The sequence below is a fragment of the Sus scrofa genome, chromosome 14, assembly GCF_054392235.1.
Source record: "Sus scrofa isolate SSC_HxYL_T2T_F1_AM1 chromosome 14, Sscrofa_HxYL_maternal_Yorkshire_Landrace_v2.0, whole genome shotgun sequence".
Taxonomy (NCBI): domain Eukaryota; kingdom Metazoa; phylum Chordata; class Mammalia; order Artiodactyla; family Suidae; genus Sus; species Sus scrofa.
In genome coordinates this window covers 111414619-111427027 of record NC_139396.1, presented here as the reverse complement: position 1 = coordinate 111427027, position 12409 = coordinate 111414619, and the positions used below count along the sequence as shown (strand labels likewise).

Sequence of the window (12409 nt, the reverse complement as noted above, 5' to 3'; positions counted from 1 at the left end):
TAGGAGCCCCATTGCTGCATTTAGACAAATGAGAGGGTACAAGGCTAATCACTGGGCTGCTTCCCCTCTACGTGCAATATTCCTGGTGGTTGCATTTAAGATGCTGAAAAAAGATGAATTTTTAATAAACCTTCTAAGTTGACACTAATATGAAAAATATACTGTCTCCCAAAGGGCCTTTGGCCTTACCCATTTCCCAGAGGTTCTCTGAGAGAAGGAGTTTATAGAGCTTGTGTCTAGGGGCCCCGCTGGTTGCCAGTGGACCCTCACAAGCTGTCCATTCACAAAGGTCTAGGAGGAAGCTATAGTGAGACAGCAGCAGGCCTGGAGTGGAGCCCTGTTGCACACAGACAGAATGGCACTTCCTTTAACCATTACTCACTTACGCCAATGGACGGTACTGGTGTGGAGCTATAAATGAATAGATTCCGTGTCAGCCTCTCAGGATGAACTTGAATATGCAGGCTGAGTACATAAATAGCAAATCAGAGCAAATGCACATAAGCTCAGACACACATTGAGCAGGAGAGCAGACTAACCTTCGTGAGAAGCTATTGTGCGTCTGGAGTTTGCACACTCTTTCTGCACCCAGGTGCCCATCTGTGCAGTTCTGTGTCCAAATGGTGTGTCTGTTCCCCACCCCCTCCCCCAGGTACTGCAGAAAAGAGGCCTGCTGGGCCCCTCCAAAGTGCTAGTACTCACTTAGGCTCCTCAGGCAATCCCAGACTCCTCTAGCCCAGGGCACTATCTGAGGAGCCAGAGCAGGTCTTCCTTGTCCTTGGGAGCCACATGCATCCCAGACATATCACCTCAATCAAAACCTGGCTCTCCAAGGCCAGCAGGAAAATAACAAATCATTTAGCCCTTACAACAGCCTCACGTGGCAGATACTATTATCATCTTTTATTTTACACATGAGGAAGTGACATGCTGAGTAAGCTCATGGAAAGTCACCTCCCTTTGGCTACTTTCTCTAAGTACCTCTAGACAGTGGTACCTCTTTTTCTAAGTACCTCTAGGCTGACATGGGAGGCTTTCTGAATTCTGAGCATCCTCACCAGAATTGGTATAGGTTGTACTCCATCCTAGGAGCCCCATTGCTGGGTTTAGACAAATGAGAGGGTACAAGGCTAATCACTGGGCTGCTTCCCCTCCACGTGCAATATTCCTGACGTTTGCATTTAAGATGCTGGAGTTCCCATCGTGGCGCAGTGGTTAAAGAATCTGACTAGGAACCATAAGGTTGTGGGTTCGATCCCTGGCCTTGCTCATCAGGTTAAGAATCCATTGTTGCCGTGAGCTGTGTGGTAGGTTGTAGACTTGGCTTGGATTACACATTGCTGTGCCTATGGCATAGGCTGGCGGTTACAGCTCCAATTGGACCCCTAGCCTGGGAACCTCCATATGCGTGGGGTAGTGGCCGTAGAAAAGACAAAAAAAAAAAAAAAGCATTTAAGATGCTGAAAAAAGACAGTTATTCTCAAAGTGTACTCCTGGCAGCCAGCAACATCAGAAAGCTGGTTAGAAGTGCATATTGTCGGAGTTCCCGTCGTGGTGCAATGGTTAACGAATCTGACTAGGAACCATGAGGTTGTGGGTTTAGTCCCTGCCCTTGCTCAGTGGGTTAACGATCCGGCGTAGCCGTGAGCTGTGGTGTAGGTTGCAGATGCGGCTCGGATCCCGCGTTGCTGTGGCTCTGGCATAGGCCAGTGGCTACGGCTCCGATTGGACCCCTAGCCTGGGAACCTCCATATGCCGCGGGAGCGGCCCAAGAAATAGCAAAAAGACAAAAAAAAAAAAAAGTGCATATTCTCTTATTTTCCCCAGACCTATAGAATCAGAAACCCCAGGCGTGGGTCCATCGGTGCTATGCTTACCAGCCATTTGTTAAACATTTTCATTATTAAAAATTAAACCATACAGACCCACAGTTAGATAAATTGTATGAAAAACAAAGGTAATCAATGGATTAACAAAAAGGTCCTACTGGGTAGCACAGGGAACTATATTAAATATCCTATAATAAACCATAATGGAAAAGAATAGGAAAAAGAATATATAAATATGTGTAACTGAATCACTTTGCTGTACACCAGAAGCGAATGCAACATTGTAAATCAGCTTATACTTCCGTAAAATAAATTTCAAACAAACAAAACAAAACCCAAAGGTGATCAGTCCTTAAACTGTATCACCCCCTAATGGTTTGATTTCCTTGTTGGGCTGTGCTCTAGAGCCTTTTGACCTGATTGTATCTGTGTGGCAGGAGCATTATGGTACTTTTCTTCCTATTGCCAGGTTCAGTGAAATCACGAAATCAGCCATGGGGGGTATTTGTATCATAGAAGTTGACAAACCGTACAAATCAGGTTGCCTTACCTTTTTCAGAGAGCCTGTTCAACATTGACCACAATACCACCAGACCTGGTGCTATGCACTTTAATAAACCCTGGGGTGACTCCGATGTCCCCTCAAGGTTGAGTCCTTGCCCGAGTATTTCAGTGCATGCTTCATACTGACTCCTTACATGTCCTTCATCATAGCCTTAACAAACATCATACTAGAAACAGGAAATCAGACTGACTCTGCTTCCCTGCCCCTCCTCTCTCTGCCCCTTCCTCCACCCCCAAGTGCCTGAGAAGAATGCTAGGATCAAAGTCGTGCTTTTAACTTGTGGGAGGCAGGAGAGATCTGGGGGACCAAAAGCCAGTTCTGAGAGCCCTAAGGCGGCCACACTTGGATTCTTCTGAGTGAGTGGTGAGCATGGCCCCAGAGTCCCAGGCTGGCTCTCCCGGGCAGCTTCTTCCATGCAAAGTCAGCCAGCAGCTGCTGTCACAGATGTGGGAGGGAAGGTGCTCCAGCATGTGACACAGCCCTCACACATCCCAGCTCACCCTTGCCAGCAGAGGGACAAGGGGTCTGGTTGCTTCACCTGTCCGACCCCCATCTGCTTGTCCAAGAAAGTGGAAATAGTAGTACCCACCCCTACAGGGCCTCTAGAAAGATAAAAGTCCAGTAGAGAACCAGGAATATAGTAAAAGCTCTGCAAACAGGAGCTGCTTTTCCACATAGCTGGAATAGAAAGTCAGGTCAGTGTCAATATTGTTACTCCCATTTTGTGGATGACAGGTATTGAGACATAGAGGGGAAGAAAAAAAAAAAAGAAAAAAAAAAAAAAAAGCTAAGTGCTCAGAAGTAGAGACAGTTACCAAAACGGCAAACACCAGAAACATCCCATTAGCCAGTGACGGATCTCATCCACACCCTATAATGAGCACGTTTCCCCATCCTGCGGCTGCGGTTCTGATTCATTCCCACCAGCTCCAGGTTCCCTAGAAAGAAACTGTTAATTCAGTTACAGTGATTACCAGCTGGCTTTCTGGTTTATTGCTGTAATTTCTCTAAAACAAGCCTCTGTGGATAACGACAGTGTTCTGCCTTTACGTTGCTTAAATGGGAAAAGGTATTTCTGTGCGTGTCTCTGGAGCACAAGATTCTAGCAACCACGTGGAGGATCCAGTTACCTTTAAAGCCAAGAATTGCCTGGAAAAGGTGCGGCGGAATGAAGAGCACTCTGCAGGCTCGCATAGGGGTGGGGGACTAGAGGCAATGACGTGGGTAAAGCAGGTGACTACGCCAGTTCCCTGGGCAAATGCAGTTGCAGGAGTGCTGTTCCCCCACCCAGTGTGGAACCCTGACATATGGTAATATCTGGGGTTTATTCAGCAAATACACAGCTTTCACTGTGTGTCAGGTAGTGCTCTGAGGGTTTCGGAGTACTAATTCATTTAATGCTCAAAACAGCCCCACATAGAACTATTATTAAGCCTATTTCACAGATAAGGAAATTGGGAAGTTTCACAGAGAGGTTAAGCAATTCGCCTGAGGCCACACAGCCAGTAAGTAGCTAATCCAGGATTTGAACCCAGGCAGTTAGACTGTAGGTATGGAATTTAAAAATGAGTTTCCCATGGAGAGAACCAAAAGTGTGTAGTGAGGGCTTTGTGCAGTCTGAGCTGAACAAATCTGAGCATGAATGAGAAGCCTCAGTGGAGATCAGTCACTAACATAGAAAAGGGGAATGAAGGAGGCCCTGCCCAGCCTGGTGGGTGGGAAATGGTGAGTCAGTGTAATTATAACAGCACCTTGTCTAGAGCAGGATTTACTGAACTGGAATCTGGTATCTCAGTGCCCCTGAAAAGTGGGAGTTATGATCTCATTGTATAGACATGGAAACTGAGGTTCAGAGAGGTTAAGAGGTTGCCCGAAGTCACACAGCCTGAAAGTACAGGGCTAAGCTGGCTACTAGATTTGAGCATTTAGATAATGGGGTGGGACCCACAGGGAGCCCCCCGCCCCCGAAGTGTACACACACTGGTTTATCAGGCTTGTGGCACCATCTGCCTGGGTACCTTCTGCCTGGTAGCCGACTCCCATGCATAGGTAAAGAGGTAAAATCTCCCTCAGCCAGCAGGGGGCAGAACTGAGCTCCTTTCCCCCACGTCATCATCTCCTGGACAGTTAGGTATGAGGACCCTTCCACTCCCCGACTCTCCTGCTGAAAACTCCTGCCCCAGAAAGCTTGCACATGGCCACACTGGGACAGGGGCCCCCAATAATGAAGCCTTCCTTCCTGCTCCTGCCTTGGGCTTCCATGCCTTAGCCAGGGGAGTGAACCCCATCTTCTCCACGGGTATGTACAGAAGTGAACCTTTCCACAGAAGAGAAACTCATGGACTTGGAGAACAGATTTGTGGTTGCCAAGGGGGAGGGGGAGGGAGTGGGAGGGACTGGGAATTTGGGTTAATAAATACAAACTATTGCCTTTGGAATGGATAAACAATGAGATCCTGCTGTGTAGCACTGGGAATTATATCTGGTCATTTATGATGGAGCATGATAATGTGAGAAAAAATAATGTATATATGTATATGTGACTCGGCCACCTTGCTACAGTAGAAAATTGACAGAACACTGTAAACCAACTATAATGGAAAAAATAAAAGTCATTAAAATTAAAAAAAGATGTAGTGTCGCCCTACTGCATGGGGGACCCTATGCAGGGCCTCCTGTGCCTGGTCCCTGACTTGGAAAGGAGGCCTGTGCTCCTCCCAGCACCCAACCAGGGACCCCTGATCCCAAGTCCCCACTCTCTGTCTCCAGGAACCCTTTCTTAGCCGTCTCATGCCTCATGTTTGTGTTTGTCTCTCTACTTTAGGGATTTATTTCTCTACAAGGGACCCAGGTGACTGAACTTCTTCCTGGCCCCGAGGACCCGGGAAAGCACCTCTTTGAGATCAGCCCAGGTAGGCCTGCACACTCTCAGCTCTGTGCTGGGGCTGACCCTGGTGGCCCTCATGGGCATGTCCCCTCACCTCTGGCCTAGGAAGGGCCACCTTCACAGCACTCCTCTCTGCAGGAACTCTGGCGCTGTCTCCAAGCACAGTTCAGAAATTTGGGCCAAATATAGAGGATATTGCAAATGTGGGGGAAAATTATAAAATCCAATCAAGAGAGTTCCCGTGGCTCAGTGGTTAATGAACCCAACTAGTATCCATGAGGACGCAGGTTCAGGTTCAGTCCCTGGCCTCACTCTTGGGTTAAGGATCCAGTGTTGCCATGAGCTGTGGTGTGGGTCGCAGATGCGGCTTGGTCCCACGTTGCTGTGGCTGTGGTATAGACCAGCAGCTACAGCTCTGAATCGACCCCTAGCCTGGGAACCTCTGTATGCCACAGGTGTGGCCCTAAAAAGACAAGAGACGAAAATAAAAAAAGAAAACCCAATCAGTTGTCTGGATAATTAGCTTTTGGTGAGAGGAAAATGTGGATTTTTAAAATCACTGTAAGACAAGGGAAGAAACCAAGTGACGGGGCACCTTAGGGTGAAGGTCCAAACACAGTTTCTGGGTCACATGCAAATAAGTCCAGGCAAATCCCTGGCACAGGTTCAGAGTGTTAAAATAAACCCCATCATGAATCCCCGAATAGAGATCTGGGATGTGATGGGAGCAAAGGAGCTAATTTACTTCAGAGAACTGCTGTCATGTTGGCAGTTACGAAACCGTTTTTTAAAGTTCCCAGTTTTAAAATGTGATTCTTATTGAACTAAGTAAATGTATCTTGCACATGAATCAGTCTGTTTATAGAGGGGCCGGCTTCTACAGTGAGGTGGTGTTTTCCTTAGCTTGACTTCTGTCAGATCTGAGCAGTTTATCCCATTCCCAAGAAAGCCCAAGGATGAGAGCAGGAAGGGAGGAGAGCCAGCAGGGTGCGCCAGTGAGTGGGTGCTGCTGTGGGCACCTAGGGCTCAGTTCCAAAGGGGAGCTTCTGGGGGAATGAACTCAGAGGAGTCTCATCCAAGGAGTGAGGAGGCTAGGAGCTTACTCACCAACTCCCACTGGCCGTTAACTGAGAGCTGCTCCTGGGGAGGTTGCCTGTGGCATTTCTGGCCTGCACAGCACTTGGCCAAACTCTCTGCATTCAGAGAGGGTCTTGGGGCAGAGTGGCAGGTGCTTAAGGAAAGAGGCCACCAGTGTGAATGGGAACAGTGAGTGCCTGGGGGTCTGGGCAGGGCACCAAGAGCATCACAGGCAGGTTGTCATCACATCCCATCACATGCCATCCGAGTTTAGACTTCCTTCTGGGAAGTGGTAGTTATGGACTGAGTGTGTTAGGGCCTCACTGGGGTCCGTGAGCCAGTAAGTTAAAAGTCTAAGAGCAGCACGGCCGCTCAACCACTCTGATGAAGTGACCTGGCTGTGGGCTGTACACCCTGGGATGGATCAGCCCAGGCTCAGGCCAGCAAGAGATCGCCATTTGGAGCAGGAATGAAAGAATCCAGGCCTGGGAGTTCCTGTCGTGGTGCAATGGAAATGAACCTGACTAGCATCCATGAGCCTTGCTCAGTGGATTAAGGATCCGGCATTGCTGTGAGCTGTGGTATAGGTTGCAGACGGGGCTGGGATCCAGTGCTGCTGTGGCTGTGGCATAGGTCAGAAGCTACAGCTCCTATTTGACCCCTAGCCTGGGAACCTCCATATGCCCCTATGCCGTGGATGTGGCCCTAAAAAGAAAAAGAATCCAAGCCTGGGGTGGGGTGTGTTCTCCCTGCTCTGTCCATACTGGGGATTCCAGGAGGCACAGGCTGCAGGTGAAGTGTAGGGAGACCCTCTCAATGGCATCCCCCATATGCACAGCTCAAGTACCTGTGGTTACAGGTGGGTATTTCATCTACTGCAAGAATCTTGATGCTAAAAATGCACACTAGAAAGTGGCAACAGAGGGATCCTAGGGACAGTGGAAAATAGGGGCTTGGTTGACTGTATATGTTGGAGACCACTGAACAGCTGGACTCTGCAAAAGACAACTCTCTGTGGGCGCAGAGTTCTAAAGAACAGGGTCTCCTTCAAAGACAAGATATTCATGTTGTTCTATAAACAACTGCACCATGTCCTAAGGATACCCTCTTAGGATCTTGTCATTGGCTATGCCTGTTCTTTTTTTTTTTTTTTTTTTTTTTTTGCCTTTTCTTGAGCCACTCCTGTGGCCTATGGAGGTTCCCAGGCTAGGGGTCTAATTGGAGCTGTAGCCACCGGCCTACACCAGAGCCACAGCAACGTGGGATCCAAGCCACGTCTATGACCCACACCATAGCTCATGGCAATGCCAGATCCTTAACCCACTGAGCAAGGTCAGGGATCGAACCCGCAACCTAGTTACTAGTCATATTCCTAAACCACTGCGCCCCACGGAACTCTGCTATGCCTGTTCTTGCCCACAATCTTGTCCCCTTCCTTAATCCTAAGAATACTAATCTCGTCACCTTCCCCACTAATCTTATCACCTTCCCCACTAATCTCATCTCCTTCCTTAATAAAAGTCTGTGGGCTAAAGCCTAGGCACCCTTTGTTCTGTGGAACAGAGTACCCCCCTTTCTAAATGTTAAGTAGTCTTGTGTGTTTTGTTATTCCGCGCTGTCCCTCTTCCAGGATTCCCCATTGCCCTGCAGCGCTGGACGCAGCATGTAGAACAGGAGTAAAAGCATCTGCTAAGAAGGTAGAGAAGAAAGAAGGAGGGCAATGAGGTGGGCAGGGCCCTGCCATGTGGGGGAGGGGAACCGAACCCGACACATGGAAGCAAGGGCTGGGGGAGGCGCCCAGGTCCTGGGCTGAGAGTTGGGGAGAAGTGAGGTGAGGCAGAAACCGAAAGGTAGCGGTCACCACGCCTCACCATAAATTCAGCAAGGCACTGAGCATGTGCCCCAAGGACCAGATGGGAATGACCACCAGAGTGTGTGCTCTTTATCTGGGTCAGTTTTTCACAGGGATTTCTTTGACTCGGGGTGGAGGAGGGGGCGGGGAGAAGATCCATTTGCCCTCTAAGGTAACAGTCCCAGTTCCAGGAAGTAGGACCTGGACATCTTTGTGGGGCTACCACCATACTCAAACCAGCCCTCTAAGGTAAGGGGTAGTGTCACTGCCTGTTTTATGAAAAAGGACACTGGGGGTTAGGAAGGATGGGTGACTTGCCCAAGGACACACAGCAGGATGGCGGTAAGGTCAGGGCAGTCTGGCTTCCAAAGCCGCACACTTCAGCCACTCTCCAACACAGGCCAAGTCTGGCATCTTTCCTACCTGGGCCTGAAAGATCTAGGAATGCACTTATAGAAAGAAAAGTCCCCACCCACTTCTTCCCAAGCCCAGCAGTGGACTAAGCACCAGGTATATGTAGATCCAGGTGCTGCACATCTCTGTCCTCTTGCCTTTGAACTTGCAGCCACTTCCGAAGCCCTGGAACAGGGGCTGTGAGACCTCACAGGGAAAGCAGGTCAGGTGGTGGACAGTGAGGGGCCCCAGACACCCTGAGGAGGAAATACTCGATCACCTCCAGTGGATGCATCTTGCTGGCCAGGGAAAGCCATGCTGGTATCCAGTATCACATACAGTATCCAGAGGAAGGGAAACTGGACAACTCTTGGGCACCTGAAAGAAAACCCAAGAATGATCATGCATGAAATCAATTACATGAATTTTAAGTCATAGTTCTATCCGTGGTCTTCAGGAGTAAGGAAAAATTGTACAGTGAGTGCCATCTAGTGGAGAGACATGCCAATTGCATGACAGGCCATGCGTGTCCTCCATCCCGCCCCCACAACCATCTCAGCCAGGCTGCATGGCTGATTCTTGATGGGCTCTGACAGTCACTAACTAGTGGAGCCGCAGTCAAGCCCCAGAACCCGGCTTTCCACCAACACTCTGAGCTTGGCTCCCTGTCGGATCTGAAGGAGGCAGGCCCCCAGAAGGGGCTGGGGTTCAAGGACTTTGGGTCCCCTTTCCACCTGGGCCTCTTCTCCAGCCCAGTAATTGCCTGGCCAACCCCACTCCCTCCCAGCCTTTTGAAAGCTGTCTGCCCCTTGCAGGACCTATCCCATTGGCCTCTCAGACTCTCTGCAGGCATCTAGCCACAGGCCAAGCTTTAGCCTTCCTCCAAATCTGCAGGGTTGGGTTAAGGGGTGGAGAGGCTTGCTTTTGGTGCTCTGGGCAAAAAGTTGCTAAACCCACTCAATGCTCAAGTTTGGTGAGCCAAGTTAGGTGATCCATAGAGCTGTGTAGCTCCTTGCCAGAATCCCTCTTCTGGTATAAGCATGAAGCTACCGCAGGGAGGCAAGTCCACTGACTACAGGGATTCAGATGGGAGCCTATGTCTTGCTGGCAAGTAAACACTAGCCTATCCTGGCTCCTCTGTGGCTAGGCATGTCCTTCAAAGTCTCTGATTATAGGTGGCAGAAGCCAGCTCTGACGAATGCAGGCAAAGGGGGAAATGGCCAGAGGCTATGGAGCCACATAGAATCAACCCACGGGAAGCTGGAGAGGTGCCTGTGGAAGGGCAGGTGGCAGGGCTGCTCAGGGCTCCCAGAGCCAGGAACAGAGAGAGGGTGGGTGCTCTGTGCAGGGAAGGCTGAATCCCATGGGTTCTTCAGTCCTGGCGGCATGACTGTCTCAGGGTCTGAGGTCTGGGTGCCTGTGTTTAGGCTACATGCCTGCCCCTGGTGACACCGGAGTGATGAGGAAAGGCCCATCCACTCCACACCTGGGCAGACTGGCCCACCTAGGCTTCATACCGTAGGAACAAGGACCCCCAGGAGCTTCCAGGAAGGGAAAAGAGGTGCCCTGCATCAGACACGGTCCACAGCTGTCTCTTTAGGGACCAAGTGTCACACTGACCTTGGCTCTTTCTGCAAAACCACACTGGAGCCTCAGGTGTGACTACCTTGTGGCATTTCCTCCTGGAGTGTAAGGACCCCAGCGTGTGGGGCTCAGGATAATCCGAATGAGACTCGAATGGCTGCCCTGAATCCCAGAGCAGGGAAGTGCTGTCTTATTGAGCAGGGGGAGGATACAGAGGGTGTCATGGACCCTCTGATGTCTGGGCCCAGTTCCCAGTGAAGGGTGCCTAACTGCTTTGGGCCCCACAGACCATATTTCTCAAGATAGGGTGCTGGAGGCTCTGGGCAAAGCTGCCAGGTCAGAGATCTGGCAAGTGCCTTGCTCTCCCACAGAGCCCCTGCTGCCTCCCCCACCACAGTGCTTGGGATCCCCACCCATACCCCAAACTCCCGGTGGGCATCCTGCGGGCAGCTGGCCTGGGCAACATGGCTTTGAGGCTTAGGGTCTGCAGCTCCACCCAGGCCTTGGGGGCTGGAGCATGAGCAAAGTGACCAGTGGTGCCCCCCAGAAGTGGGGGAGACACGGGATGGACTATACCCAGGCATGCTGGTGACACCAGGGTTTCCTAGGGCAAGTCTGCAGAGAAAGGAAATTTCCAGGGGAGAGAGTGGGGAGGCCGAGCCCTCATGCCGTCTCCCTGTTTGCTCCCGTTTGCTGCGCTCTCCCAGCCGGGCATGCCTGTCCCCACACCATCTAGCTCTGGCCAGTGTTCTAGGCTGTCCTGTCCAAAGCCAGGGGGAACTGGACAGAAGCCCGACCCTGCCACCCAGGCCCGCGTGGGCTCGGGCAAGTCACTCGATGTCCCCGTGACTCTGTCTCATCACTTGTAATTTGGTGATAATAAAGCCAAGTGCCTTGGGTTTAGTGAGGATGCAGTGAGAGCCCAGGGCCTGGCTCAGCATAAATGCCCAAAGTTTTTTCTCTTCTTCCCTCTTCCCTGAAATCTGTCTGTTTATCATGATTCTTAATAATAACAATAACACACTCCTCTCAGCCATCCCTATACATTACCAGTCCCAAAACTGTGTGGTGAGGACTCTCTCTGACAGGTGTCCCCAGGGCTGAGAGCCCAGAGCAGAGGGTGGGGGCAGCTCGCTTGGCTGGTTAGGGAAGATCTCACTCAAGCTGAACCTTGACAGGGAAGTGAAAATGACCCACGTAAGAGAAGGTCACCCCCAGAATGGTCCAGAAGGGAGGTCAGAGACACAAAGCACAGAGGCCTGCAGAGGTGTGTGGTGTGGAGACTCAGCGCATAGAGGACCAAAGTGGAAAGGTGCTCAGGGCCAGGTCATGAAGGGCCTTGGATGCTGGACAGAGAGGCTGGGACTTTAGCCATTGCCCATCTTAAGCTGGCAGGAGGGTGTGTTAGAAAACGCACCAGGGGTAGTGATGGGGGTGGTGGATTACAAGGACCAGGCAGGAGATGAGGAGATGAGCTGCCACTCCTTGTTACCACCATCCATGCTCTGCCCCCAACCCTCACCCTAGCCAGTGTCCACAGAGGGGACCAGTCTGACCTGGAGGAGCAGAACAACAGGCCCTGCCGAAGCGGTCACTCATGAGGGAGGCAACCCAGAAGCCAGGCCACTTAAAGTCAAGCTCGGATCCTTTCTGTGCAATTCCAAACTCATGTGCCAAGTTCTTAGCAAGGGGGCCCTGATCATGTGCATGGCTTTGGGGTCTGTTTAAATGGGTCCCAGACACAGCTCAACCTCTAACTTCCTGAGGGAACCAGATCAGATTTACTTGGTTTCTCCAACTGTAAGATAAGAGGGTCTCCGAGGTGTCCACCTGCCCTGGTAGAATGGCACCAGAAGACTGGCCTTCCGTAACCAAGCTTACTCCATGAGAACGGGTTCCAGCAGTTTCTAGCAGCTGCACTGGGTCTTTGAAGCCTCTCTCGAGCATTGAGCTTACAGCTGCCTCCTTATCTGCCTGCAGTTTTGGGCAGATAGGAAAAGTGCTGCCTGCTATCTCTGCAGCCTGACCTTGAAACGCAGCCAGCACACACAGATTACCCTGTAGAAGCAGACGATACGGTGCTCCTGACATCCCCAGAGCATAGCTCATCTCATTAGCGGCCTCCTGAGCGGGATACCAATCTCAGCCTATCTCGGCACCTGGTACCAGCCAGCCGGCATATCAGCCTGACCCCATGTGGCCCCGCTGAGTTTGCCTGCAGA

At 50.8% G+C, this 12409-nt stretch overlaps 1 protein-coding gene across 11 annotated transcripts in view; it reads left to right on the top strand.

Moving 5' to 3' along the window:
• Positions 1-12409, top strand: part of ARHGAP22 (Rho GTPase activating protein 22) — a 218412-nt gene that overhangs the window by 104133 nt on the left and 101870 nt on the right. For all 11 annotated transcript variants that reach the window (XM_084996516.1, XM_021073078.2, XM_021073079.2 and 8 more), the window contains one exon: positions 5219-5306. In XM_084996516.1, the coding sequence (XP_084852642.1) occupies positions 5219-5306 (88 nt within the window). The remainder of the gene's footprint in view (positions 1-5218; positions 5307-12409) is intronic.